Below are 26388 nucleotides of genomic sequence, written 5' to 3'. Positions count from 1 at the left end.
ACCGTCAGGCTGGGCCGTTGGTTCCATCCACCGTTCTGACCCGTATCTTCCTGCTGTCTGTCCCCTCGATCCCTGGCTGCGCCCCCCGGATCCCGTTCCCCTCTGAACGCCGCTGAGGTTTGCACCCTCTCCACTGACTGCAGGGAAGGGCGGCGAGGCGGGGGAGAAAACCCTGGCTGACTTTGCCGTGGAGTACGCCAAGTCCAACCGGAGCACGTGTAAAGGGTGCGGCGCCAAGATCGAGAAGGTGAGGGGGTGGAGAGGGAGGGAAGGGGGAGCAGACTGGGGGGGGGGGAGGGAGGGAGGGGGGCAAACGGATGGGGAGGGGCTGGGGGAGAGGAAGGCTGATGGCGAGAGAGCTAGATAGGGCTCTTAAAGATAACGGAGTCGGGGGAGATATGGGGAGAAGGCAGGAACGGGGTACTGATTGGGGACGATCAGCCATGATCACATTGAATGGCAGTGCAGGCTCGAAGGTCCGAATGGCCTCCACTCCTGCACCTATTGTCTATTGATGGAGGGCGAGGTATCTGCTGTGGGAGGGGAGGAGTCTGGTGGGGGGGTGGAGTGTGTCGGATGAAGGGTCAGTGTGGGGGGAGAGGGAGGGAGTGGTGTGGGAGGGGGCGGGTGGGAGGGTCTTGTTTAGAGAAGACGCTCCCTTGCTATGGGGGGGATGCAGGGGGGGGGGGGGGGCTGGTGATGAAAGTCTGGACAAGGGTCGGCCTCCACCATGGGACTCTGGAACTCTCTGCCACAGAGGGTAGTTGAGGCCAGTTCATTGGCTATATTTAAGAGGGAGTTAGATGTGGCCCTTGTGGCCAAGGGGATCAGAGGGTATGGAGAGAAGGCAGGTACGGGATACTGAGTTGGATGATCAGCCATGATCATATTAAATGGGCGGTGCAGGCTCGAAGGGCCGAATGGCCTACTCCTGCACCTAATTTCTATGTTTCTATGTTTCTATGGGGGGGATCTATCTCACCCTCATTCCCTCGCTGCAGGATAAGGTGCGCCTCTCCAAGAAGATGATGGACCCGGAGAAGCCTCAGCTGGGGATGATCGATCGCTGGTACCACCCGGACTGCTTTGTGTTCCGCAGGGCCGAGCTGGCCTTCCTGCCCACCCACAGCGCCACCCAGCTCCGCGGCTTCAGCAGTCTCTCCGCCGACGACAAGGCTACCCTCAAGAAGGATCTTCCGGCAATCAAAACCGAAGGGTATTTTACCGCGCCCTCTGCCCTTGCGTTGCGGAGATAATGTACATTGACCGAGTATTTGTGTAAGAAAGAACTGCTGATGCTGGTTTAAATCGAAGGTAGACACAAAATGCTGGAGTAACTCAGCGGGTGAGGTACCATCTATGGAGAGAAGGAATGGACGATGTTTCGGGTGGAGACCCTTCTTTAGACTGATCTACTTCAGTCTGAAGCAGGGCCTTGACCCGAAACGTCGCCCATTCCTTCTCTCCATAGATGGTGCCTCACCCGCTGAGTTACTCCAGCATTTTGTGTCTACCTTCGACCAGTAGTTAATCAGTGTACCTGAGCCCCTGTATTGCACCCCAGTCTGTACTCACTCCCAGGGCCAACGCAATCAAGGGATATGGGGAGAAAGCAGGAACGGGGTACTGATTGTGGATGATCAGCCACGATCATATTGAAACATAGAAAATAGGTGCAGGAGTAGACAATTCGGCTCTTCGAGCCAGCACCGCCATTCAATATGATCATGGCTGATCATCCCCAATCAATATCCTCGTTCCTGCTTTCTCCCCATATCCCTTCATTCCCTTTGCCCAAAGAGCTAAATCTAACTCTCTTGAAAACAAACAGTGAATTGGCCTCCACTGCCTTCTGTGGCAGTGATATTGAATGGTGGTGCTGGCTCGAAGGGCCGAATGCCTTACTCCTGCACCTATTTTCTATGTACCCATTATTCGGTACATAAACCACACGGTTAGTAAGGGGTAAGCTTGATTGACTGTCACTTGAGTGACCTCTTTGTCCTGATGGAGTCATGGGTTTGATCCTGACTATGGGTGCTGCCCGTACGGAGTTTGTACGATCTCCCCATGACCACGTGGGTTTTCTCCAGGTGCTCTGGCTTCCTCCCACACTCCAAAGACGTGCAGGTTTGTAGGGTTAATTGGCTTCTGTAAATTGTAAATTGTCCCTAATGTGTTGGATAGTGCTAGTGTACGGGGAACCGCTCTGCGGCGCAGACTCAGTGTGCTGACGGGTCTGTTTCCGTGCTGTTTCTCTAAACTAAACTAGTCTCATCTGTCTGGTCCATATCCCTCTAAACCATTCCTATCTAAGTAGCTGTCCAAATGTCTTTTAAATGTTATTACAGTACCTGCCTCAACTACCCCCTCTGGCAGCTCGTTACATACACCCACCACCCTCTGTGTGAAAAAAACAAAGTTGCCATGTTTGGTTCAGGTTTATTGTTGTCATGTGTACAGAGGTACAGTGAAAGGCTTTGTTTTGCACACTACATAGCACAGATAATGCTATACATAAGACAATCAAGTCAAACAAGTACAATAGGTAGAGCAAAGGGGAAGATAGAGTGCAGAATATAGTTCTCAGCATTGTAGCGCACCAGTTCCACAGACAAAGTCCAATGTCCGCAATGGGGTAGAGGTGAATCGGACAGTACCCTAGCTCATGGAAGGACTGTTCAGAAGCCTGATAACAGAGGGGAAGAAGCTGTTCCTGAGTGGTGGTGCGCGCTTTCAAGCTTCTGTATCTTCTGCCGGACGGGAGCGGGGAGAAGTACTTGGACAGGTACATGGATAGAAAACGTTTAGAAGGATAGACACAATATTATCGAGTAACTCACGGGTCAGGCAGCATCTCTGGAGGTGACGTTTTGGGTTGGGACCTTTCCTCAAATCCGACCCAAAACATCGTCTATCCACGACCTCCAGAGATGCTGCCTGTCCCGCTGAGTCACTCCAGCATTTTGCGTCTACTTTCAGTTGAAACCAGCATGTGTAGTTGCTTTTTACCACATGATGGTTTAGGGGGGGGGAGTTTGGGCCAAACGCTGGCTGGTTGGTTGAGGGGAGGTGTCGGCTGGCACAGGCACGAGCGGGGAGGGGTGTGAGCGTTGCGGACAGCTGGATGTGTGACCAGCGTGCCTGCTGTCCTGGTCTGCAGGAAGAGGAAAGGGGACGAAGCTGACGGGGAAACGACCGGGAAGAAGAAGAAGAAGAAAGATGAGAAACTGGCAAAGCAGGAGAAGGAGCTGAAGGTTTGTCCGAGAACAGGCCCTTCCTACGGCCCACAGTATCCGTGCCTAACATGATACCAAGCTCAACACCATTCCATGTGCCTGTCTAAACAATTCTTAAAACGCCACTGTCGTGTCTGCCTCCACACCACCCCTGGCAGCGCGTTTCAGGTCTCCACTACCTGTGTGTGTAAAAAAAAAACAACTTGCCCCGCACATCTTAAAATTTCCCCCTCTTACCTTAAAGCTGCGTCCTCTAATCTGATATTTCCATCCTGGGTTCTGACCCTCTGTATGCCTCTCATAATTTCATCTACTTCTCCCAGGTCTCCCCTCAAACTCCCAACGCTCCTGAGACAACAACCTCTCCCTGCAGCTGTCCAACCTCTCCCTGTCTGACGAAGGGTCTCGACCCGCAACGTCGCCCATTTCTTCTCTCCAGAGACCCTGCCTGTCCCACCGATGTTAATCCAGCATTTTGTGTCTCTCTCCCTGTCGCTAATCCTCTCTAATCCAGACGGCATCCTGGTAAACCTCCTCTGCACCTTCTCAAAACCCTCCACCTCTTTGTTATAATGGGGTGAGCAGAACTGCAGGCAAATGCCACCCATCCCTTCTGCCCCCTCCTCGCAGTGGCTACAGTCTCCCCCTCTCCCAACCTCTCTCCCTGCCTCCCCCTCCTACTACACTCACCCCGCTCTCCCCACACCCTCTCCCTGCCAACCTCGCTCCCCTTATTCGTTCCTCCTCTCCCTGCCCTTCCCTCCCTATCTCCCCCCCTCTCCCCTCTTCCTTCATCACCCTCCCCCTTCTCATGCCCCTGTCGTTTGCCCTTCAGGAGCAGAGCCAGCTGATTTGGGGCATCAAGGACTCCCTGAAGAAAAGCTGCTCCACCAATGACCTGCGGGAGCTGCTCATCGCCAACGGACAGGAGATCCCATCCGGGGAGTCCGCAGTGAGTCTCCCCGATGTCTCCCCTCCCCCCGGTGCCAGGGGAGCTGGCGGGAAGGGTTTGTGGGTTGTTTTCTGAGGCAGGGCCTGTGCGCATAGTGGAGTACAGTCACAAGGGCTTTGTCCCCAGGATGGCAGGGTGGGGGTTCTCTGTGGGGAGGAGGGGGTGGTGAGGGGGGGGTAACGTGTGTGTGTGTGTCCCGTCTGGACACCCCAAACCCGTGTGGCGTCGCCCACTGCCGCCGGTCGGCCGGAGTGGTCGCCTTGGCAACTGGCGCGGGGTCGTCTGGAACCCGCCGAGGTCAAGGGTCGAGGTTTGGGGTGACGTGTCCCGAGGCTGGAGAGGTTGGGGGTTACATGCCGAGAGGTCAGGGATTGTCCGAGTCCCAGTATCTAGTGATGGGGTCTCAGGGAATGTGAGGGAGACTGAGGGCCATCTTCTGTGTTACCTGTGACTCCCTGCGGTCAGACTCTCTTCTCTTTCTCGCCCTCTCTCCTCCCCTTTATCTCCCCTCAACCCTCTCTCTTCCTCCTCACCCCCCCCCCCCCCCCCCCCCCCCCCGCAGATTGTGGATCGGGTGTCGGACGGGATGGCTTTCGGGGCCTTGCAGCCCTGCGGGCAATGCCAGGGGCAGATGGTGCTGAAGGACGATGCCTACACCTGTACCGGGAACATCACCGCCTGGACCAAGTGCAGCTTCACCACCCAGAGCCCCCAGTGCAAGGACTGGATCACCCCCAAGGTGTGTGTGTGCGTGTGTGTGTCTGTGTGCGCGCGTTTACCTGTGCTTCTGGTTCTGTCTCTGTGTGCGTGCGTGTGTGTCTGTGTGTGTATGTGCGCGCACCTGTGCTTCTGTATCTATCTCTGTGTCAGTCTCTCTCTGTCCCTCTTCCCCTGCCCCTCACAATGCCCGCCGCTCACTCTACCGCCCAGCACTGAGACTCAGGCCAAGCTTGGAACCCTCAGCCGAGCACAAAGTGCCGGAGGAACTCGGTGGCTCAGGCAGCATCCGTGGAGGCCACGGGCAGACGCGTTTCCAGGTCGGGTCCCTCCAGTCGGGTCCTGGCTTCCTACGTCTTCCATTCCCTCCGCAGATGCTGCCTGACCCCCTGAGTACAGGAAGGAGATGGAGAGCATGAGGGTCAGGACAACAACCTGTCACTCAATGTCAGCAAGATGAAGGAGCTAGTTATCAACTTCAGGAAGCATGGTGGGAGAAGTGCATGCCCCGTTCCCCGACCAGCATCAATGGTGGAGATAGTTGAGAACTTCAAGGTCCTTGGCATTGAGATCAACTTCAGGGTGCACACCTCAGTCAGCTTCTGCCCAGTCTTTCCTTCAGCTCGGGTAGTGACTTGACAATGCTTGTAGGGTCACTCTCTGATTTATCCCACCCTGGTCATTCCTTCGTCTCCCCACTCCCGTCCGGCAGAAGGTACAGAAGCTTGAAAGCGCGCACCACCAGACTCGGGAACAGCTTCTTCCCCTCTGTTATCAGGCTTCTGAACGGCCCTTCCATAAGCTAGGGTACTGTCCGATTCACCTCTACCCCATTGCGGACATTGGACTTTGTCTGTGGAACTGGTAATGTTGCCTGCTTACCCGAGGCAGCGTGAATGGTAGATAGAGTCAGAGGTGGGGAGCCCGGTCTGTGTGACGGACTGGGCTACATCCAGAATAAAGAATTGTGAGTATTTCATTGTCATATGTGCTGAAAACGCAACAATGATTTTATTACCGGCAGCATTAGCTTGTTAACACAGTATTCATAGATAACATAATAGAAAGTTCAATACATTTAAAAAAACAAAACAATATTAATGTCAAACCGAAGGCTGAAGTTCCGAGTGCAACCATCCATTCGTGGTTTAGTTTGTGTTATGTAGTGTTGAAAAGCCCTATGATTGTTGGGAAGAAGCTGTTCTTGACCTTGGAGGTAATGTTTCCTGAGCCTTCTTCCCGATGGCAGGAGTGAAATGAGAGCGTGTCCAGGGTGGTGTGTGTCTCTGGTGATGCTGGCTGCCTTTTTGAGGCAGCGCCTCCTGTAGACCCCTTTGATGGTGGGGAGGTCAGTACCTGTGATGGACCAGGCAGTGTCCATCACTCTCTGTAATCTCCTTCGTTCCTGGGCGTTCGAGTTGCCGAACCAGGGCACGATGCAATGGGCAGCACAGTGGTGCAACAATTAAGTTGCTGCCTCTCAGCGGCAGAAACCTGGGTTCGATCCTGACTAAGGGTGCTGTCTGTATGGAGTTTGCATGTTCTCCCTGTGATCGCGTGGGTCTTCACCGGGTGCTCCGGTTTCCTCCCACATCCCAAAGACTTGCAGGCTTGTAGGTTAATTGCAAATTGCCCCTAAGTGTGTAGGATAGCACGAGTTGATCGGTGGACAGCGCGGACGCTGAAGGGCCTGTTTGCACGCTGTATCTCTTCAGTCTAAAGGTCAATATTCACCATACAGTACACCTGTAGAAGTTCAAGAGAGTGTTTATCAACATACTCTCGGCTGAGGACTACCAGGAATGCCTCTGGCCACAGTTTGAGCACTTCCCCCCCCCCACACCCCACTCTACACGCCCCTAGTCTGTCCCCCGGTTCAGTCACCCCCTCAACCACCAAGAGGTCACCCGCTCTCATCCCCCGCCCGCCTCTGACCTGCATTTGACCTCCAGGAGTTCCACTGCGTCGCCTACCTGAAGAAGTTCAAGTTCAAGCGGCAGGGCCGGATCTTCCCGCCGGAGCCTCCGGCAGCCGATTGCCGGCCCGGTGACACCGACACTCCCTCGGCTGCGGCAGGTGAGTGTGCCTCCGGTCTGCTGCAGGACAGCACGGGAGGATGCGCCCACCACAATCCCCAGCAGTGGGGGTGTCGCGGGCAATCTTGGTCGCCCCATTGTGGGGAGGGGGGGGGGGTGGAGGCTGTGGAGAGGATACAGAGGTGGTTAGCCAGGATGGTGCGTAAGAAAGAACTGCAGGTGCTGGTTTAAATCAAAGGTAGACACAAAATGCTGGAGTAACTCAGCTGGACAGGCAGCATCTCTGGAGAGAAGAAATGGGGGGGCGTTTTGGGTCAAGACTGAGCCTGAAGAAGATGCTGCCTCACCCGCTGAGTTACTCCAGCATTTTGTGTCTACCATTAGCCAGAATGATGCCTGGATCAGAGAGTGTGAGTGACGAGGAGAGTTTGGACACACTTGGTTTGTTTTCTCCGGAGCATTGAGTCAGGAAGTCATGTTGCAGCTTTATCAGATTTTGGTTTTGGCCGCATTGGTAGCATTGCGTGTAGTTCTGGTCGCCCCATTACAGCAAGGATGTGAAGGCTGTATGATTGACTTTGTCATAAACGCAGATGGGTTGGTGAGTAAGACCCTAGTGTGCAAGATAGTGCGAGGGTCAGCGATTTCATCTGCCAGGGGTGGTGGTGGAAGACAGATGACATAGTGATATTGAAGAAGCATTTGAGTCGGCACATGGATATGCGGGGAACAAAGGGATAAGGATCACGTGCAGGCAGAGGAGATTAACTTAGCATCATGTTTAGCATGGACATTGTGGGCTGAAGGGCCTGTTCCTGTGCTGTCCTAAGGAGGAGTTTATCCTTACGTGATAAATGAGGCCATTCGGCCCATTGAATCCATTATAGCACCAGACCAAGAAACGGTGCTACTGGTGGGAAGGGTCTGAGCGCTGACGCCTTCTTCCGCATGGTTCATGGGCCGAGAGAGTCTGCGGGGGAATCCTTCACGCGTGACACCTGGACTCACTCTCTTCTCCTTCCCCAGGCCCGCCGCTGACCAACCTGAAGGTTCTTCTGGTGGGGAAACTCTCGAAGAACAAGGAGGAGCTGAAGAGCCTGGTGGAGGAGATGGGCGGCAAGACCACTACCTCTGCGAACAAGGCCCAGCTCTGCGTCAGCTCCCAAAGTACGTAGCTGCCCGCGTCGTGCCGGTCCCTCTGCTCCTCGCCCCAATACCCATCCCTGTCCCTGGTGTTTGCGATGGGGTGATGTGGAGACAGCTTCACTGTGTCTGATCCCTTTTGTTGTAAATCTAAAATGCTTTTATTCAGTTATACACGTACATAGTAACAAACACCAGGCCTCCAGAGTCCCCATGGACACCGCATGTTCCCTCTCCAGGCCCGGAAAAGGGGCAGGCAGCCAACCCCGGTGCAGCCGTTGACTACCCGCTGCCTGGACCCGCAAATGGCCATCTTGGCCAGGCCCAGGAGCAAACCAACAGGGAGACCTGGGCGTGTGCAGTGGGAGCGTCACTCTGTATCTGACCCCTTTCTTTCACAAAGAGATTTTATTCCTCTTTATTTCATGATCACAGTACAAGTACTGGAAGGATCAATACTGCCAAATACCAGTTTACAAAATCATCAATCAATCAAGTTATCATCCCCCCCGCGGCGATCATCGTTCACGGAATGCCTCCAGGGTCCCCGTGGGCACCTTGTTGTCTCGATCCAGGGACCCGCCGGCACGGAATTGGACCCGGAAGAGGGACAGGCAGTCGACACGGGCTGGACCCTCGACTGCCCGTGAGTGGCCACCGCGGCCAGGCCCAGGAGCAAAGCGACCATGAACACCCTCCCCCAGTGTCCGTCCCATCCCCCCCCCCCCCCCCTCCTTACTGGGTGACCAAATATCAAAGGTGACTCAACAAAGGTTTTCAATACTTTACTAATCAAAATCTCAATGCTATTACTGTAACTAACACATTCCCAGTTGGAGGCCCCTTGCAGGGGGAGAGGTTGTGTGTCCTAACGGTGTGTTTCCCTGACAGAGGAGGTGGACAAGATGAGCAAGAAGATGGAGGAGGTGAAGGCGGCCAGCGTCAGGGTAGTATCTGAGGACTTCCTCCTGGACCTGCGGTCGGGGAAGGGGCTCCCGGACCTGCTCTCCGCGCACGCTATCTCCCCCTGGGGCGCCGAGGTCTCCAAGCCGCCGGCTGCTGCCGCCGCGGCCAAATCCGCCGGGAACAAGGCAGCAAAGAACGCCAGCAGCAAGGTCAAGCAGGAGGAAGGTGAGAGGGGCGGTCGCTGGGGGTCGGAAACAAGATCATAACTGATGGGAGCAGAATTAGGCCGTTTGGCCCATCTTGTCCACTCCGCCATTCAATCATGGCTGATCTATCTCTCCCTCCAAACCCATTTCTCCTACCTTCTCCCCACAACCCCTGACACTCGTGCTAATCAAGAATCTATCTATCTCACTGACTTTGCCTCCACAGCCTTCTGTGGCAAAGTATTCCACAGATTCACCACAGGGTCAGGGTTCAGGCCTGGGCTGGGAGGTTGCACCCCAGGTGTGGGTTTGGGGCTGGGTTAGAGGTCAGTAGTGTCCATGACCCCACACATCTCCCTGCCTGGACACTGGCCTGGTCCACTCTGACCCAGTTCCTGCCTCTAATAGCCGGGGGGGGAGTGTGTCCTGGACCTGCGCTGGCGGAGTGGGGCCTGTGTGTGGGTTCAGGCCCGAGCTGGCACAGTAGGCCCCAGGTCCGGGTCAGAGGTCATGACTGTCCAGGCCCCCACAAACCTCCCCGCTTGCATTCTGCCCACTGCCCACGCCAACCCAGTCCCTTCCTTGAAAGCCAACGGTTCAATTGCAGGCCTCAGCCGGGGTATTTGGGCATGTTTTGTATTTTCTCCACATCCACAATAGATCATTGAAGAGTACTGCACAGGAACAGGTCCTTCGGCCCACAATGTATCTTGCACAAAACGTTGTACCCGTTATCTATGCAGTGTGGACAGCTTGATTGTATTCATGTAGATTCTTCTTTGACTGGATTGAATGCAAAGCACTGTACCTTGGTCCACGTGACAATAATAAACTAATCTTATCCCACCCACCCCTGCCTGCACATGATTCGTATCCCTCCATTCCTTGCATATCCATGGAAGCTTCTTAAACACCACTATCGGATCTGTCTCCACCACCACCACCCCCCCTGGCAGCACGTTCCAGGCACCCACCACCCTCTGTGTAAAAAATACTTATCCTCTCACCATGAAGCTGTGGCCTCTTGTGTTGGACATTTCCATCCTGGGGGAGAAGGTCTTGACTGTCTACCCTATCTATGCCTCTCAAACCTTTATCAGGCCTCCCTGCAACCTCCGATGCTCCAGAGAAAAAAGTCTGTCGACCTCTCCCTGTGGCTGATACTCCCTAACGTGTGGTCATGTAGATGCCCCCTGATTGGGGCAGACTCCAGGACAGTTTTGCCCCTCGCCACGGACACTCCGAGTCTCATCCCGATCCCCTTCCCTCCCCTCCTGCAGGTTCTGGCAAGTCAGAGAAGAAGATGAAGTTGACGGTGAAAGGAGGGGGAGCCGTGGACCCCGACTCGGGTAAGTGGGCAAATCCAGGCCCAGGCTCTGGCCTGTGGGGTCGTGGGGTCACTGCCCGGAGATGGGGGAAGGCCATTTGGCCCTTCGCTTTTATGCTGGCTAAAGACAGGAGAGATGCTGCCTCCCCACTCCAGAGACCCCGGTTCGATCCCGACCTCGGGTGCTGTCCGTGTGGAGTTTGCACGTTCTCACTGTGACCGCGTAGGTTTGTTACGTTTTTTTCATGGTGTTTTAAACGGCATGGAAACATGCTCTTCGACTCAACTTGTCAATGACGACCAAGATGTCCCATCCAAGTTGCCCACGTTTGGTCCATGGTATTTTTGGAAGTCAAACCAGGGCAGGACCTTCACAGTGAATGGCAGGGCCCTCGGGAGCGTTGTAGAGCAGATGGGTCGAGGAGTGCAGATGTATACAGTTCCTTGAAAGTGGCGTCAAAGGAAGACAGGGTGGTCAAGTAAGCTCTCGGTACATTAGCCATCATCGGTCGGGGTATTGAGTATAGAAGTTGGGAGATCATGTTACCAGTTGTACAAAACGTTGGTGAGGCCACATTTGGAGTATTGTGACCCTGTTATAGGAGAGATGCTGTCAACCTGGAAAGTGTGCAGGGCAGAATTACGAGGATGTTGCCAGGACTCGAGGGCCTGAGTGAGAGGGAGAGGTCGAGCAGACTAGGACTTTATTCCTTGGAGCACAGGAGGATGAGGGGTAAATGATATAGAGGTGTAATCATGAAGGGAATGCAGAGAATCTTTTCCCCAGAGTAGGGCAAATCAAGAACGAGAAGGCAGGGGCTTAAGATGAGAGGGTGAAAGATTTAATAGAAACCCCGAGTTGAAACCTTTTCACTCTGAGAGTGGCGGATACATGGAACGAGCTGCCTGAGGAGGTAGTTGAGGCAGGTATTATAACAGCCTTTAAAAGACATATGAACAAGGATAGGAAAGGTTTCGAGGGATGTGGGCGAAATGTGGGCAAGTGGGACAAGTGTAGATGGGGCATCTTGGTCAGTATGGACAGTTTGGGCTGAAGGGCCTGTTTCTGTGTTGTGTGCCTGCTGGGGTGGGGGAGTGTGGTTTGGGTGAGGTAGGAGACGGGACGGTGGGTGTGGGGGAGACAACGCATGTGTGACGGGACGGAGCGTGGCGTATAGGATGGTGCGTGACGGGGGGTGGGGTGGTGGGTACATGTGACGTGGTGGTGGGTGGCCGGTGGGGTGGTGTCTACATGGCCTGACATGTGACGGGGTAAGGGGGGGTGGGTGGTGGGTACATGTGACGGGGGGGGTGTGGGGGGTGGTACATGTGACGGGGGGTGGGGGTGTGGGGGTACATGTGACGGGGGGGGGGTACATGGTGGGTACATGTGACGGGGGGGGGGGTGGTGGGGGGGTACATGTGACGGGGGGGGTGGGGTGGTGGGTACATGTGACGGGGGGTGGGTGACGGGGGTGGGGTGGGGTACATGTGACGGGGGGGTGGGTACATGTGACGGGGGGGGGTGGTGGGTACATGTGGGGTGGGTACATGACGGGGGGTGGGTACAGTGACGCTGGAGGGGGTGGGGTGGTCGTCCCCCATGTGTGACTGCAGGGTGGGTCTGGAGTGACGGGGGTGGGGTGGTGGGTACGGACCACGTGCTGGAGCAGGACGGGGGGTGGGGTGTGGGTACGCATCCTCAGCGCCACGCTGGGGGTACCTGGTCGGTGGGGTGGTGGGTACATCAGCCGCGGCACCATGTGACTCCATACTACAAGCGCTGCAGCTGCTGGAGGATGACCGGCACGTGCTGGAAGAGGTGGGCACCTCAGCGCCACGCTGGGCCCCTCATCCGCGGACCAGCCCCGCAAGCTGCCTGCTGGAGGATGACCACCACCGGGACCCCCCCCATGCAGGGCTACAGCTCAGGGTGGGGGCTGTCGGACTTCAAAAGGGGAGAGACACCTGATATGAGCACAGGTCCATCGCTGATTTTCCGGCACCCTTGGGTCCAGAGCCTTGTCGGTCTGCCGGTCGCGGCCCCCGAGAGGAGCCTGATGGTACGGGAACAGTCCGGCAGGGAGCCAGGATACCGGCCCACAAAGCCGGCTCCCGGCGGGCCACAGTTCCAGAGGCCCGGCTGCAGGGTGGAATGTTCAATCCGCCGATGGACTGCAGAAGTCCCGATGAGGTTGAGATCGGCCGTCCGCACTACCCAGGCGCCACGTTTCCGGGATTTCAATGCGCTCTCGTAATTGTGTCCGGAATAAAGGAGGTGCCGGAAAATCAGTGGTGGGCCTGTAAATAATTGATAGATTAGACGGCCAGAATCTTTTCTTCCCCAGGGTGGAAACGTCAAAAGACTAGAGGGCATAGCTTTAAGGTGAGAGGGACAAAGTTTAAATGAGATGTGCAGGGCAGGAGTATTTTGCACAGAGGGTGGTGGTGGAAGTGGGGATGGGGTGGGTGGGGGGGAATGGGGTGGGGTGGGTGGGGATGGGGAGGAGTGGGTTAAGGCCACGGTCACCAGTGCATTTTCCCCCCCGCAGGTACTGGGTGTTCCGCTCCTGGGGCCGGGTGGGCACCACCATCGGGGGCAACAAGGTGGAGAAGATGTCGTCGCGGGAGCACGCGGTCGACCACTTCCTGGGCCTGTACGAGGAGAAGACGGGCAACGCCTGGCAGTCCAGCAACTTCACCAAGTACCCCAACAAGTTCTACCCGCTGGAGACCGACTACGGGCAGGTGGGTGGACCTGGTGGACCGTGGCCTTAACCCACTCCTCCCCATCTCCCCCTCCCCCCGCCCTCCTCCTCCTCCCCGTCTCACTCAGTTGAGTGTGGGAGGTTGAGGGGCGACCTGATGGAAGTGTGTCGGTTGGGGGCCTGTTCCTGTGCTGTACTGCTTCATGTTGTGACTGAGAGGGGCGCTCGCGTATGAGGTGAGTGACAGTACCGACTCGAGGGGCCGAGTGGCCCGCTCACCCGTCCTTTGCTCTCTCCCCAAGGACGAGGAGGCGGTGAAGAAGCTGACGGCCAGCTCGGGCACCAGGTCCAAGCTGGAGAAAGCAGTCCAGGAACTGATCCGCGCCATCTTCGATGTGGAGAGCATGAAGAAGGCCATGGTGGAGTTTCGAGGTACGGGGGAGAGGGAGGGGATGGGGTGGGGTGGGGGGGGGGGGGGGGAGGTGGAGGAGGTGGACGGGAAAGGCAAAGCACCGGAGAGGAAAGGGAGGGGAAAGGTAGAGGGGAGGGAGGGTGAGAGATATTGGGGAGGGAAAGTGGAGGTTACTGCAGAAAAGCTGGAGAAAAACTCAGCGGGTGCATAGTGGCAGCAGCATCTATGGGAGCGAAGGAATAGGCAACGTTTCGGGCCGAAACCCTTCTTCAGACTGATCGGGGGGTGGGGGTGGGTGGGGACAAGAAAGGGAAAAGGAGGAGTAGCCAGAAGGCTGGAGGGTGGAAGGAGAAAGCAGGGGAGCTGAGGAAGGGGAGGAGACAGCAAGGACTAACAAAATTGGGAGAATTCGATGTTCATGCCCCGGGGGTGCAGACTCCCCAAACGGAATATGAGGTTCTGTTCCTCCAATTTCCGGTGGGCCCCACTCTGACAATGGAGGAGGCCCAGGACAGAAAGGTCAGTGTGTGAATGGGAGGGAGACCAAGTGTTGAGCAACCGGGAGATCAGCTTGGTTATTGCGGACCGAGCGGAGGTGTTCAGCGAAACGATCGCCCAACCTCCGCTTGGTCTCACCGATATAGATCTGCTGACATCTAGAGCAGCGGACGCAATAGATGAGGTTGGAAGAGATGCAGGTAAACCTCTGTCGCACCTGGAACGATTGCTTGGGTCCTTGAACGGAGTCGAGGGGGGAGGGAAAGGGACAAGTGTTGCATCTCTTGCGGTTGCAAGGGAAAGTGCCCGGGGAGGGGGTGGACCGAGAGGGAAGGGAAGAATTGACAAGGGAGTTATGGAGGGAGCGGTCTTTGCGGAAGGCAGATATGGGGAGAGATGGGAAGATGTGGCGAGTAGTGGGGTCACGTTGGAGGTGGCGAAACTGACGGAGGATTATTTTTTGTATGTGATGGCTGGTGGGGTGAAAGGTGAGGACTAGGGGGAGTGGATATTGGTTTATTATTGTCTTGTCTACTGGGATACAGTGAGAAAACCTTGTGTGCCGTCCAGGCAACTTCATGGATAGGGAAAGCTTAGGGAGTGGGACAAGCGTAGATGGGGCCTCCTGGTCAGCATGGACAAGTTGGGATGAAGGGCCTGTTACTGTATTGTATGACTCTGACTCTAAGTCATGCTAATCAAATCACACCGCACATGACTAGCCAAGCAACTATAGGGTCAAACACTGCGGCAAAGGGTTCTTCGGCCCAACTCGTCCGTGCTAGTTCTGCTTCAGACAAGAGGCCGAGGTGGGGCAGGCTGGGACTTTATTCCTTGGAGGCTGAGGGGTGATCTTATAGAGGTGTGTAGAAACATGAGGATGGTGCAGCGGTAGAGTTGCTGCCTTGCAGGGTCTGCATCCCCAGAGACCTGGATTTGATCCTGACTCTGGGTGCTGTCTGTACGGAGTTGGTACGTTCTCCCCGTGATCTGAATGAATAAGTTTATTGGCCAAGTATGTACACATACAAAGAATTTGCCTCGGTGCTCTGCTCGCAAGTAATAACACAACATATAGTAAACAATTAAGAATAAAACATTAATAATAAAACGTTATAGTTCAAACATGCAAATGAGTTAAAATACTAGAGCAAAAGGAGGCTACAGACTTTGGTTATTGAGTAGATTTTCTCTGCGTGGGTTTTCTCCGAGATCTTCGGTTTCCTCCCACACTCCAAAGACGTACAGGTTTGTAGGTTAATTGGCTTGGCACATGTTAAAATTGTCCCTGGTGGGTGTAGTGTTAATATGCAGGGATCGCTGGTCGGCACGGATCTGGTGGGCCGAAGGGCCTGTTTCCGCTCTGTTGTCTAAACTAAACTGAACTGATGAACGGACAGAGTTGTTTACTCAGACTAGGGGTATCAAGAACCAGAGGATAGTATAAAAGTGAGAGGGTGGGTGTATGGAACGCGCTGTCGGAGGAGGTGGTTGAGGCAGGCACGATAATGACATTCAATGGATACCTGGACAGGTACATGGATAGGGCAGGTTAAGAGGGATATGGGCCAAACACGGTCCATGGGCAGCTCGGTCAGCATGAGCCCATTGGGGCCGAAGGGCCTGTTTCCGTACCGTGTGACATTAGACATGAGGGTGATGGTGGAGGCAGATGGTGGACTGCTGGGGGTGAAAGATGTTTCCATGTGCAGGCCTTTTGTGGGAGGGGAGGGGGGGGGGGGGCGACTGTCAGAGGTTCTGAGTCAGGAAGGGGGAGGGAGTTGGCGGTCGAACGTTGCGGAGAGGGCCGGTCCCTCACTATGTTTCTTCCCCCCGGACAGATCGACCTGCAGAAGATGCCCCTGGGCAAACTGAGCAAGAGGCAGATCCAGAGCGCTTACTCCATCCTCAACGAGGTTCAGCAGGTAGGGCTCCCCTCCCCCTCTGCCCCCTACTCCCCTCCCCTTCCCCCTCTACCCACCTGCCTCCTCCAGAACCCCCCCCCCCCCCCCTCCTCCACTCCTCTCCCCACCCTCCCGCAAGTCTCTGTTTGTCCGTGTGAAGACGTGGGCAGGGGTCTTGGGGTCCAAGTCCATAACTCTTTGAAAGTGGCAACACAAATAGGTCAAATGGTAAAGAAGGCATATGGTACGCTTGGTTACTTAGGTCGGGGCGTTGAGTATAAGAGTCACCCCATTACAGGAAGGATGTGGGGGCTTTGGAGAGGGTGCAGATGAGGTCCACCAGAATGTTGCCTGGATCACAGGGTCATGACCTGCAGGGAGAGGCTGGGCAGACTTGGATTATTTACTCTGGAACGTCAGAGGCTGAGGGGAATTTATAAAATTCTGAGAGGCGTAGACAGGGTAGACGGCCAGAACCTTATTCCCAGGAGGGGAAATATCAAAGACTAGAGGGCATAGCTTTACGGCGAGAGAGACAAAGTGTACAGAAAATGAGCAGTGGCAGGTTATGTTACACAGAGGGTGGTGGGGGCCTGGAACGTGCTGCCACGGGTGGAGGTGGAGGGAGATATGTTAGTGGCGTTTAAGAGGCACGTGGATATGCACGTGGACATGCAGGGAATATATGGATCACGTGCAGGCAGAGAGCTCAGTTTGGCATGGACTTTGGGCCGAAGGGCCTGTTCCTGTGATTTGCAGGTCGATGTTTATAGCCGCCAGTGGTGTGCTAGTGGTTGGGGTCTGTGGAGAGGAGGGGGTGGAGAGTGTTGGGGTGGGGAGGGGGAGGGGAGGGGGAGGGGGTGGGGTTGGTGAGGGTTGGGGTGAGGGGGGTTGAGAAGAGTTTGCTGTTTCCAGGGGCAGAGACTGACTGACTGAGTATGTTGTGTGTTGTGTTGAGGTTGTTGCCAGTGCTGGGCCCGACTCTCACATACTGGACCTGTCCAACCGCTTCTACACTCTCATCCCGCACGACTTTGGCATGAAGAAGCCCCCCCTGCTCAACAACGAGGCCTACATACAGGTAACTACGGCAACCACGGCAGCGGTTGGGGAGCTGGGGGGAGCATCGTTCTGGCCAGCTCCCTCTCACCCTCCTTCCCCTCCTGCCACCCTCCCTCGCTCTTTCTCTCTCCCACCCCTCCCTCACTCCCTTTCCTCTCTCTCCCCCCTTCCTCCTCTCTTCCTGTCTCTCCTCGCTTCCCCTGCCCCTTCCCCTCTCTTTTCCCCCTTCCTCTCCCCTCTTCCTCTCCCCCCCCCTTCCTCTCTCTCTTCCTCCTTGCTCCCTCTCTCCCTCCTTCCTCCCTCTCCCCCCTTCCTCCCTCTCTCCCCCCTTCCTCCCTCTCTCCCCCCTTCCTCCCCCTCTCTCCCCCCTTCCTCCCTCTCTCCCCCCTTCCTCCCTCTCTCCCCCCTTCCTCCCTCTCTCCCCCCCTTCCCCCCTCTCTCCCCCCTTCCTCCCTCTCTCCCCCCTTCCTCCCTCTCTCCCCCCTTCCTCCCTCTCCTCCCCCCCCCCTTCCTCCCTCTCTCCCCCCTTCCTCCCTCTCTCCCCCCTTCCTCCCTCTCTCCTCCCCCCCCCTTCCTCCCTCTCTCCCCCCTTCCTCCCTCTCTCCCCCCTTCCCTCCCTCTCTCCCCCTTCCTCCCCTCTCCTCCCCCTTCCTCCTCCCTCTCTTCCCCCCTTCCTCCCTCTCTCCCCTTTCCTCCCTCCTCTTCCTCTCCTCTCTCTCCTTCCTCCCTCTTCCTCCCTCTCTTCCTTCCTCCCTCCCTCTCTTCCCCCTTCTCTCTTCTCTCTCCCCCTTCCTCCCTCTCTTCCCCCTTCCTCCCTCTCTTCCCCCCTTCCTCCCTCTCTTCCCCCTTCCTCCCTCTCTTTCCCTTCCCCCTTCTCCCTCTTTCCCCCTTCTTCCTCCCTCTCTTCCTCCTTTCTCCCTCTCCTCCTCCCTCCTCTCTCCCCCCTTCCTCCCTCTCCCCCCCTCCCCCCTTCCTCCCTCTCTCCCCCCCCCCCCCCCCCCCCCCCCCCCCCCCCCCCCCCCCCCCCCCCCCCCCCCTCCCCCCCCCCCCCCCCCCCCCCCCCCCCCCCCCTCCCCCCTCCCCTCCTCTCCCCGCTCTGTCTTTCTGTCTCATCTCCCTCTTGCCGTGTCTTTCTTTCTTGCTCTGTCTCACTCCCACCCTTTCTCTTGATTTTATCTTCCTTGCGCCCCATTGCCATGTGAGTGTTCTCCCCGTGACTGTGTGCCTGACCCCCCCCTCTGTGCTTCCCCCCCTGTCTCCAGGCCAAGGCGCAGCTGCTGGGCAGTCTGCTGGACATAGAGGTGGCCTACAGCCTGCTGACGGGAGGCCTAGACGACGAGGCCCAGGATCCCATCGACAGCAACTATGAGAAGCTGCACACGGACCTCCAGGTGGCTGGATGTAGAGGCGCTGCTTCACAGCGCCGGGCACCCCAGTTCCATCCTGCCCTTGGGTGCTGTCTGTGTGGAGCTTGCACGTTCTACCTGCGATTTCACCCCCCCCATGTGTTCCAGTTTCCTCCCACATCCCAAAGACGTGTCCCTCCGTGAATTGGAGGGGATGAGAAAGTGGGCCAGCATAGAACTGGTGTGAACGGGTGATCGCTGGTCGGCATGAGCTCGGTGGGCCGTAGGGCCTGTTTCCGTGCTGTGTCTCTGAACCCGTGGTTGCTCTGGTCTGAGAAGCAGTGCTGTCGTGGGCTTGTTGAGATGAGCGGCCCCGGGTTGGGTGGGTGGGTGGGAGGCTGCAGCTTCCATCCCCGCTGCTGGGCCAGGGGTATACACACCGCCTTGTGGCCTTCCCCATGCTCAGCTCATCTCCCCAAACTCTCTCTCTCTCTCTCTCTCTCTCAGGTGGTGGATAAACACACGGACGAGGCCAAGATCATCACGGACTACGTGAAGAACACGCACGCCGCCACCCACAACCAGTACCACCTCGAGGTGTTGGAGGTGAGTGCGCCCGGCGGTTGGCCTGTCCCTGGGCGTGTAGTCAGCGGGGAGACGGATCTTGTACGCCTTGTTGTGGGGCCTGGGGGATCTTCAGCTGCTCTGTGGGATCTCCACAACATTGGCGTTGACCTTGGTCAGACGGGGAGAGATGTATTCAGGTGGTCTAGTGAGGTGGTGGGATGGTCCTAGCCATTGGCGTTGGTTGGTTGGAGAGAAGGATCTTGTATGCCTGGCTGGATTCAATTCAATTCAACTTTATTGTCATTGCACAGATACAAGTATGGGTACAACGAAATGCAGTTTAGCGTCAGTCCGTAGTAATAGTGCAATATAGAAATAAAAATACAGAATAAGCAAACAATGTGGACGGAGAGACTGGAGAAATCTATCGGCGGGACTCCGAGTTCAGCAATGTGATGGTATTATTGTAGAAGCTGTTCCTCATCCTACTAGTACGAGACCTGAGGCTCCTGTACCGCCTCCCTGATGGGAGGAGGGCAAACAGTCCATGGTTGGGGTGGGAGGGGTCTTTGATGATCTTCCCGGCCCATCTCAGACACCGTTTTCGGTGGAGGGCATCCATGGCAGGGAGCGGGGCACCGATGATGTACTGAGCGGTTTTCACCACCCGTTGTAGTGCCTTCCTGTCCGCTACGGTGCAACTGCTGTACCATACCGTGAAGCAGGTGGTCAGGATGCTTTCGATGGTACAGCGGTAAAAGTTGGTCAGGATCTGGGGGGACAGGTGAGCTTTCTTGAGCCTCCTCAGGAAGTAAAGGCGCTGCTGTGCCTTTTTGATCAGCTTGGAGGTGTTGAGGGACCAGGACAAGTCCTCTCAGATGTGTACCCCGAGGAATTTGTAGTTGGAGACGCGCTCCACCTCAGTCCCGTTTATGTGGATGGGGGTATGTCTGCCCCCTCTGTTCTTCCTGAAGTCAACAATAATTTCCTTCGTCTTCTTGGAGTTGAGGACGAGGTTATTGTTGGCACACCAGGTTGTCAGGTGCTGGACCTCATCCCTGTAGGCTGACTCGTTGTTGTCCCTGATCAGCCCTACCACCGTGGTGTCGTCGGCAAATTTAATGATGGCGCTGGAGCCATTCTTAGGGATGCAGTCATGGCTGAAGAGGGAGTAGAAGAGAGGGCTGAGCACACAGCCCTGTGGCACGCCGGTGTTCAGTGTTATAGTGGAGGAGGTGAGGTTGTTGACCCTAACAGACTGTGGTCTGTTGGTGAGGAAATCCAGTGTCCAATTGCAGAGGGAGGTGGAGATGCCAAGTCCGCTGAGTTTGGTGATCAAGCTAGCGGGGATGACAGTGTTAAAGGCAGAGCTGAAATCAATGAACAGCATCCTGATGTAGGTGTTATTGCTGGCCAGGTGGGTCAGGGCAGAGTGTAGGGCCGCCGATATGGCGTCCTCTGTAGACCTGTTGGTCCGGTAGGCAAACTGATGGGGGTCCAGTGTGGGGGGGAGGCTGGCTTTGAGGTGAGCCAAGATCAGCCGCTCAAAGCACTTTGCAATGACAGGGGTGAGTGCCACTGGGCGGAAGTCGTTGAGACTCCCTGTAGCTGATTGTTTGGGCACTGGCACAATGGTTGATGTCTTGAGGCAAGTGTGGACAACACCCTGGGCCAGTGAGAGATTGAAAATGTCAGTGAAGACCAGGGATAGTTGTCCAGCACATGCCCTGAGCACCCGCCCGGGGATGCCATCGGGGCCGGCAGCTTTGTGCTCATTCACCTTGCTCAGTGCATCTTGTACAGCAGAGGTGGAGAGACTGAGGGGTTGTTCATTCGGGGGTGGAGCAACTTTGATGGCTGGAGTTTTGTTGTCCCGGTCAAAGCAACCCTGGATGGGGTTGGAGGTTGAGGGGGGGGGGGGGTCTTCTGATGCTCTGTGGGGGTGGCGGATATCCACAGTCATTGGTGTGGACCATGGCCGTGTGAAGGGTGTCGGGTACCAGGTTGGATGGGGCGAAGGGAGAATCTGCAGGCTCTCTGTAGAGCTGGTGGGTTCTCCACACCCGTTGGTGTTGGCCCTGGTTGGACAGGGCGAGTGGTCTTCGGGTTGTCTACGGCGGTGGTGGTGGGATCTCCCTAGCTATTGGTGTTGACCTTGGTTGGAGGGGAAGAAAGGTTCTCGGGTGGGGGTTTATGGCAGTGGGGTCTTCACAGCCGTTGGTATTGACCTTGGTCTAAGGATGGGGTGGGACCTCCACAAAATTGGGGCTGACCCTGGTGGGATGGAGGATGGTCTTGAGGCGGTGGGATCGGCATCGCCGTTGACATTGACCGTGTGAATAATAGGGGGTTGGGTCTTCAAATAGTCTTTGGAGGTGGTGGAATCTCCCTGGCCATTGATGTCCGCCTTGGGTGTTCAGTAGGAGTGGGAGAGGGGCCGCCAACATTGATCTGGACCATAAAAAAACATTAAAAAAAAGTTTAATGTCGTGTAAAAAAAAAAACCCCATTTGGACTGGTACATGGGTAGGATATATTTAGAGGGATATATATGGGCCAAATGCAGACAGGTGGGACTAGTACGGGGCTCGAAATTAATGGTTGCCCGGGTGCCATTGACCACTCAAAGCGCCGCCGGGCAACCTAAACACCGAGTCATTTTGCCCGGCTTGGCAACCAGATACTGGTTTGTACCGAAGATAGACACGAAAAACTGGAGTAACTCCGTGGGTCAGGCAGCATCTCTGGAGAAAAGGAACGAGACGTTTTGTGTCGGCGGTGACGGCTTTATTGCATGGGCAAGATACTAGGTGCGGGGTGACGAAGGGTCGCAGCGAATGATGGCCCCGAACAGCGACAGCGGCTTCATCTCCTCCTCCCGCCCCCCGCCCGCCCTGATAAGGGCCGCTGCCTGCAAACCCGCTAACCAAAGATCTTATAGCAGAGCTCCGCTATAGGATCTTTGCCGCTAATGGCGCTTTTAAAAAAAAAACAACCCTCCCTGCTCCCGGCCTCGGCGTGCGGGAGTGTTTTTTTTTTAAAGCGGTTTTCGCTCTTAGCAGGATTGCTGCCGCGGCCGCTGCTGTGCGGAACCCGCCATTCGCTCCGACACTTCTGAAGCAGTTGCACCATAGATCCTTTAGCTATAGGATCTTTGAGCTGCACCGCTCGGCCCCACACCTTGCCGTTGGCTGGCGGAGGAGGGAGGCAGTGGCGAGGAAATCCCAACGGCCAAGGCAGCGGGCGATGTTGTCCGAGGAGCGTTGACCTTCCTTCCTCCCCACCTCGCCCGCCCCCCCCCCCTCCTCTCTCTCTCTTTCTTGTACGCCCCCTCCACCCACCCTTTATCCTAGGACCCCTCCTCTACATCCGGCACTGATCTCCATTCCCGCCTCTATTCAGTCCTCACTGACATCCCCTGTGCTCCCCTTCCCATCTCCCCCCCCCCCCCCCCCCCCCAATCTATTCATCCTGCGCTGATCCCCCAATCCACCTCGCATTGATTCTCCTGCCACCCCCCCCCCCCATCCATCCCGCACTGGTTCCCCAATTCACCCTGTACTTACCCCCTTCCCATCCATCCTGCACTGATTCCCTATCCACCCTGTACTGATCCCTCATCCAACCGTACTAATCCACGCATTCATCCCGTACTGACCCCCCCCCCCCCGTTTTCACCCTGCACCTTCCCCCATTCATCCTGTAGTGATTACCCACTCATCCTGCACAGACCCTCTGATCCACCCTGTACTGACCCCGCTCCCCCCCCAATTCATCCTGCGCTGATTTCCCCCCCCCCCCCCCCCCCCCCCCCCCACCCACCCCCCATCCATCCTGTACTGATCCTCCCATGCAAGAAGAATGGGGGGAACAGTCTGAAGAAGGGTCTTGACCCGAAACATTGCCTATTTCCTTCGCTCCATAGATACTGCCTCACCCGCTGAGTTTCTCCAGCACTTCTGTCTACCCTCATCCATCCCGAACTGAACCCCGCCCTCCCCCTCCCCATTCAACAGCACTGACATCCCCCGTGCTCTCCCCTCACAATTTTACCAACCAACATGTACTAATTCACCTGCCTCAATCCATCCATTCTGCACCGACTGCCTTCTAAACACCCCCCCCCCCATCTATCCACCCCGCACTGATTCTCACACACACCCCCTTCCCTGACCCTATTGTCCTGGAAATGTCTTCAAAGCTAATATTGACTATGTTTGATAACGGAATGCAATTAAATGTGTTTTAATTCCCAATGTTATTATTTGTTTTAATCCATAAAGATGGATTCATTAAATTGTGAACATGTGGAACATTAAAACCACAGTGTTCGATTGTCACTGCTACCGTTGACACGTTAATACAGAATTCATTTTAACGGCAAATCAATGTTCTTACTATGGAATATCAGTACTGCAGTTATTTAATGAGCAACATTCACAACTATACGTACGCATATATGTTACCATGGTCCAGGATTTATTGACACGGGTTGATCATACGTGGAAAAAGAGTTGAGATAATGTCTTATAATTTTGCTGCATGCCATTGTGGGATATATCATGTCTTGATTTGGTGAATGTTTAGTTTGTGACTTTATTTGAAGCAGAAATAATATGTGAATGCTTCATTGAAATAATTCCGACTGGTAACTACGCACTTCGTCCGAGCACATTGTCGCACACATCATGCAAGCCGTCTTCAATGACCACCTAAACTGTCATTTGGCAACCTAAACAGCTGCCAAGGTTGCCCGGCTGGCAACAGGGAAAAAAAGTTAAGCGAGAGCCCTGTAGTATAGATGGAGCATCTTGGTTGGCATGGGCAAGTTGGGCCAAAGGGCCTGTGTCCACTCTGTATGACGCTTTAACTATGACTTTGTTGTACAGTTGGGTGGGGAGAGGAATCTTCGGGTGGTCTATGGGAGTGGTGGGACCTCCACAGCTATTAGTGTTCACCTAGGGCATGAAGTTGAATGGGGATAGGTTTTCTTCAGGGGCCATGTAGGGTGCAAGGATCTTCTCACCACTTTGTCTGGGCCCTGGGCATACAGTTGGATGTGGAGGGGACTTTGGGTGGTCTATGGGAGCGGTGGGACCTCCCTGGCCGGTGGGGTTGATCTTGGTTGGGTGGGGAGAGGGGTCTTCAGCCGCCCTGTGGGGGTGGGGGGTGGCGGTGATCTCCCCGGCCAATGGTCTTCAGATGATCTAGAAACATCGAAAACAGAAAATAGGTGCAGAAGTAGGCCATTCGGCCCTTCGAGCCAACACCGCCATTCTGAAGAAGGGTTTCAGCCCGAAACGTTGCCTATTTCCTTCGCTCCATAGATGCTGCTGCACCCGCTGAGTTTCTCCAGCTTTTTTGTGTACCTTCGATTCTCCAGCATCTGCAGTTCCTTGTTAAACACCACCATTCGTTGACCTTGGCCAGTTGGACGGGGAAGAGGGTGGGGGGATGGTCTGTGGGGTGGGGGAAATCTCCTAGGCCAGTGGCATTGGCTTCAGAGGTGGAGGCAGGGAGATGGGGAGGTTTTCACGCAGGGGTGGGGTCTGCATCCTAGAGGAAGGGACCCCTGGCCTGGGTGAGTGGGGGTTGTCCTCTATCATATGGGGCATGAGTGGAGGGAAGGGGGGGAGTGAATGGGGCGGGGGGTTGGAGTCCAGCTGCCCCTCACGCTGGCCTTGTCTTGCCTCCCACAGATATTCCGTGTGCGGAGGGAGAGTGAGGAACAGCGCTTCCAGCCCTTCAGTGAGCTGCACAACCGCCAGCTGCTGTGGCACGGTTCCCGCACCACCAACTTCGCCGGCATCCTGTCCCAGGGGCTCCGCATCGCCCCCCCAGAGGCCCCCGTGGTGAGTGAGCGCCCAACCAGCTCCGTCCCCGTCCATGTCTCCCTCCCTGACTGGTGTCTCCGTCTCCCCCCCCTCTCTGTCTCCTCCCCTCCCGTTCTTCCCATCTCTCTGTCCTGTCTCTCTCCCACCTCCGGGTGTGCATGCGCGTGTGCATGTCTGTGTGCGCCTGTGTGTGTGCGCGTGTGCGTGTCTGTGCACCTATGTGTGTCTGTGTGCGTTTGTGTTTGTCCGTGTGCGAATGTGTGTCCGCCAGCGAGGGCGTGTCTGTATCTGTGGTCATTTCCGTGTGCGCGAGTGCTTGTTCGTGTGCGTAAGCATGTCTGTGTACACGAGTTTGTCCGTTTATCAATCTGTGTCTGCCCGTGTGTGCAAATGCACTTGTCTGTATGTGCGTGTCTCTGTGTGTTCCAGGGCCTCCCTCTGTGGATGGCTGTGGTCTGGTTGGGGGGGAGGCGATGGTCTGGGTCCTGCCCACTAACTGGTGTTCCCTCCTTGCCCCCACAGACGGGCTACATGTTTGGGAAGGGGGTCTACTTTGCCGACATGGTGTCCAAGAGTGCCAACTACTGCCACACGTCGCAGGCTGAGCCCGTCGGACTGGTCCTGCTGGCCGACGTCGCCCTGGGCAACATGTGAGTACCGGCTGGCTCCCTCCCTCCCCACCCGTCATAGCAGCAGAGTCAGGCCATTCGGCCCATTGTCTACTCCGCAATTCAATCACGGTCGATCTATATTTCCCATTCTCCTGCCTCCCCCCCCAACAGCCCCTGATACCTGTACAAATCAATCTCCACTGAAAACATCCACTGACTTGGCCTCCACAGCCTTCTGTGACAACGAGTTCCACAGATTCACCACCCCCTGGATAAAGAAACTCCACCGCATCTTCTTTCTAATCGTCCTTTTATTCGTGAGGCTGTGCCTTCTGGTCCTGGGTTTCCCCACCAGTGGAAACATCCACTCTATCCAGGCCTTACACTATATGTGAGGTTTTAGTAAAGTCACCCCCACAGTCAGTGACCGGCCCCATCTGGCCAATCTGCCCATCGCTCTGTTCTTTCATCAATTACACACAGTCATACAGCATGGAAACAGGCCCTTCGGCCCAACGCCCTGTGCTGACCTAGATTCCCCCCCTAAACTGGTCCCACCTTAACCAACCTTCAGTCATCGATCCTGACATCTCGTGTGTCTTAGAGTCGTGGAGGGGGTGAGAGGGAGGTAGGAGATGGGTGGGTGGAGATGAGGTTGGGAGGGGTGAGAAGGAGGGCTGGGGCTGGGGAGGGGGGGTGAAGGTGAGGAGAGAGGGGAGGCAGGAGATGAAGGACGAGAGAGGTGGGGGGGGGGTGGGGTGGTGTGTCGACAGCTGTGGAGCAAGGAGGGGGGGTGGTGGGGGTTGTCATTTAAGAGGGTGGGGGGTGCCAGTGGTTGAGTCATGGTGGGAGTCGGGGGGGGGGTGGTGTGGGAGGGGCTGCGGCCACGCGGTGGTCCGGGGGTGGGGGGGTGATAGCGG

At 55.9% G+C, this 26388-nt stretch overlaps 1 protein-coding gene across 1 annotated transcript in view; it reads left to right on the top strand.

Annotated features, from left to right (window-relative positions):
- parp1 (poly (ADP-ribose) polymerase 1) overlaps positions 1-26388 on the top strand; it is a 35501-nt gene that overhangs the window by 6437 nt on the left and 2676 nt on the right. The window contains exons 3-20 of the mRNA XM_055636391.1: positions 144-247; positions 1002-1216; positions 3164-3257; positions 4075-4191; positions 4754-4930; positions 6861-6984; positions 7971-8111; positions 8979-9218; positions 10480-10730; positions 12446-12780; positions 13079-13274; positions 13537-13662; positions 15983-16069; positions 17007-17129; positions 18373-18501; positions 18964-19062; positions 24723-24875; positions 25380-25507. Coding sequence (XP_055492366.1) covers positions 144-247; positions 1002-1216; positions 3164-3257; positions 4075-4191; positions 4754-4930; positions 6861-6984; positions 7971-8111; positions 8979-9218; positions 10480-10730; positions 12446-12780; positions 13079-13274; positions 13537-13662; positions 15983-16069; positions 17007-17129; positions 18373-18501; positions 18964-19062; positions 24723-24875; positions 25380-25507 — 2839 coding nt within the window. The remainder of the gene's footprint in view (positions 1-143; positions 248-1001; positions 1217-3163; positions 3258-4074; positions 4192-4753; positions 4931-6860; positions 6985-7970; positions 8112-8978; positions 9219-10479; positions 10731-12445; positions 12781-13078; positions 13275-13536; positions 13663-15982; positions 16070-17006; positions 17130-18372; positions 18502-18963; positions 19063-24722; positions 24876-25379; positions 25508-26388) is intronic.

This window comes from Leucoraja erinacea, chromosome 5 (assembly GCF_028641065.1).
Source record: "Leucoraja erinacea ecotype New England chromosome 5, Leri_hhj_1, whole genome shotgun sequence".
NCBI lineage: Eukaryota > Metazoa > Chordata > Chondrichthyes > Rajiformes > Rajidae > Leucoraja > Leucoraja erinaceus.
Note: the sequence above shows the minus strand (reverse complement) of the source record. Positions and strands in the feature narration are given on the sequence as shown.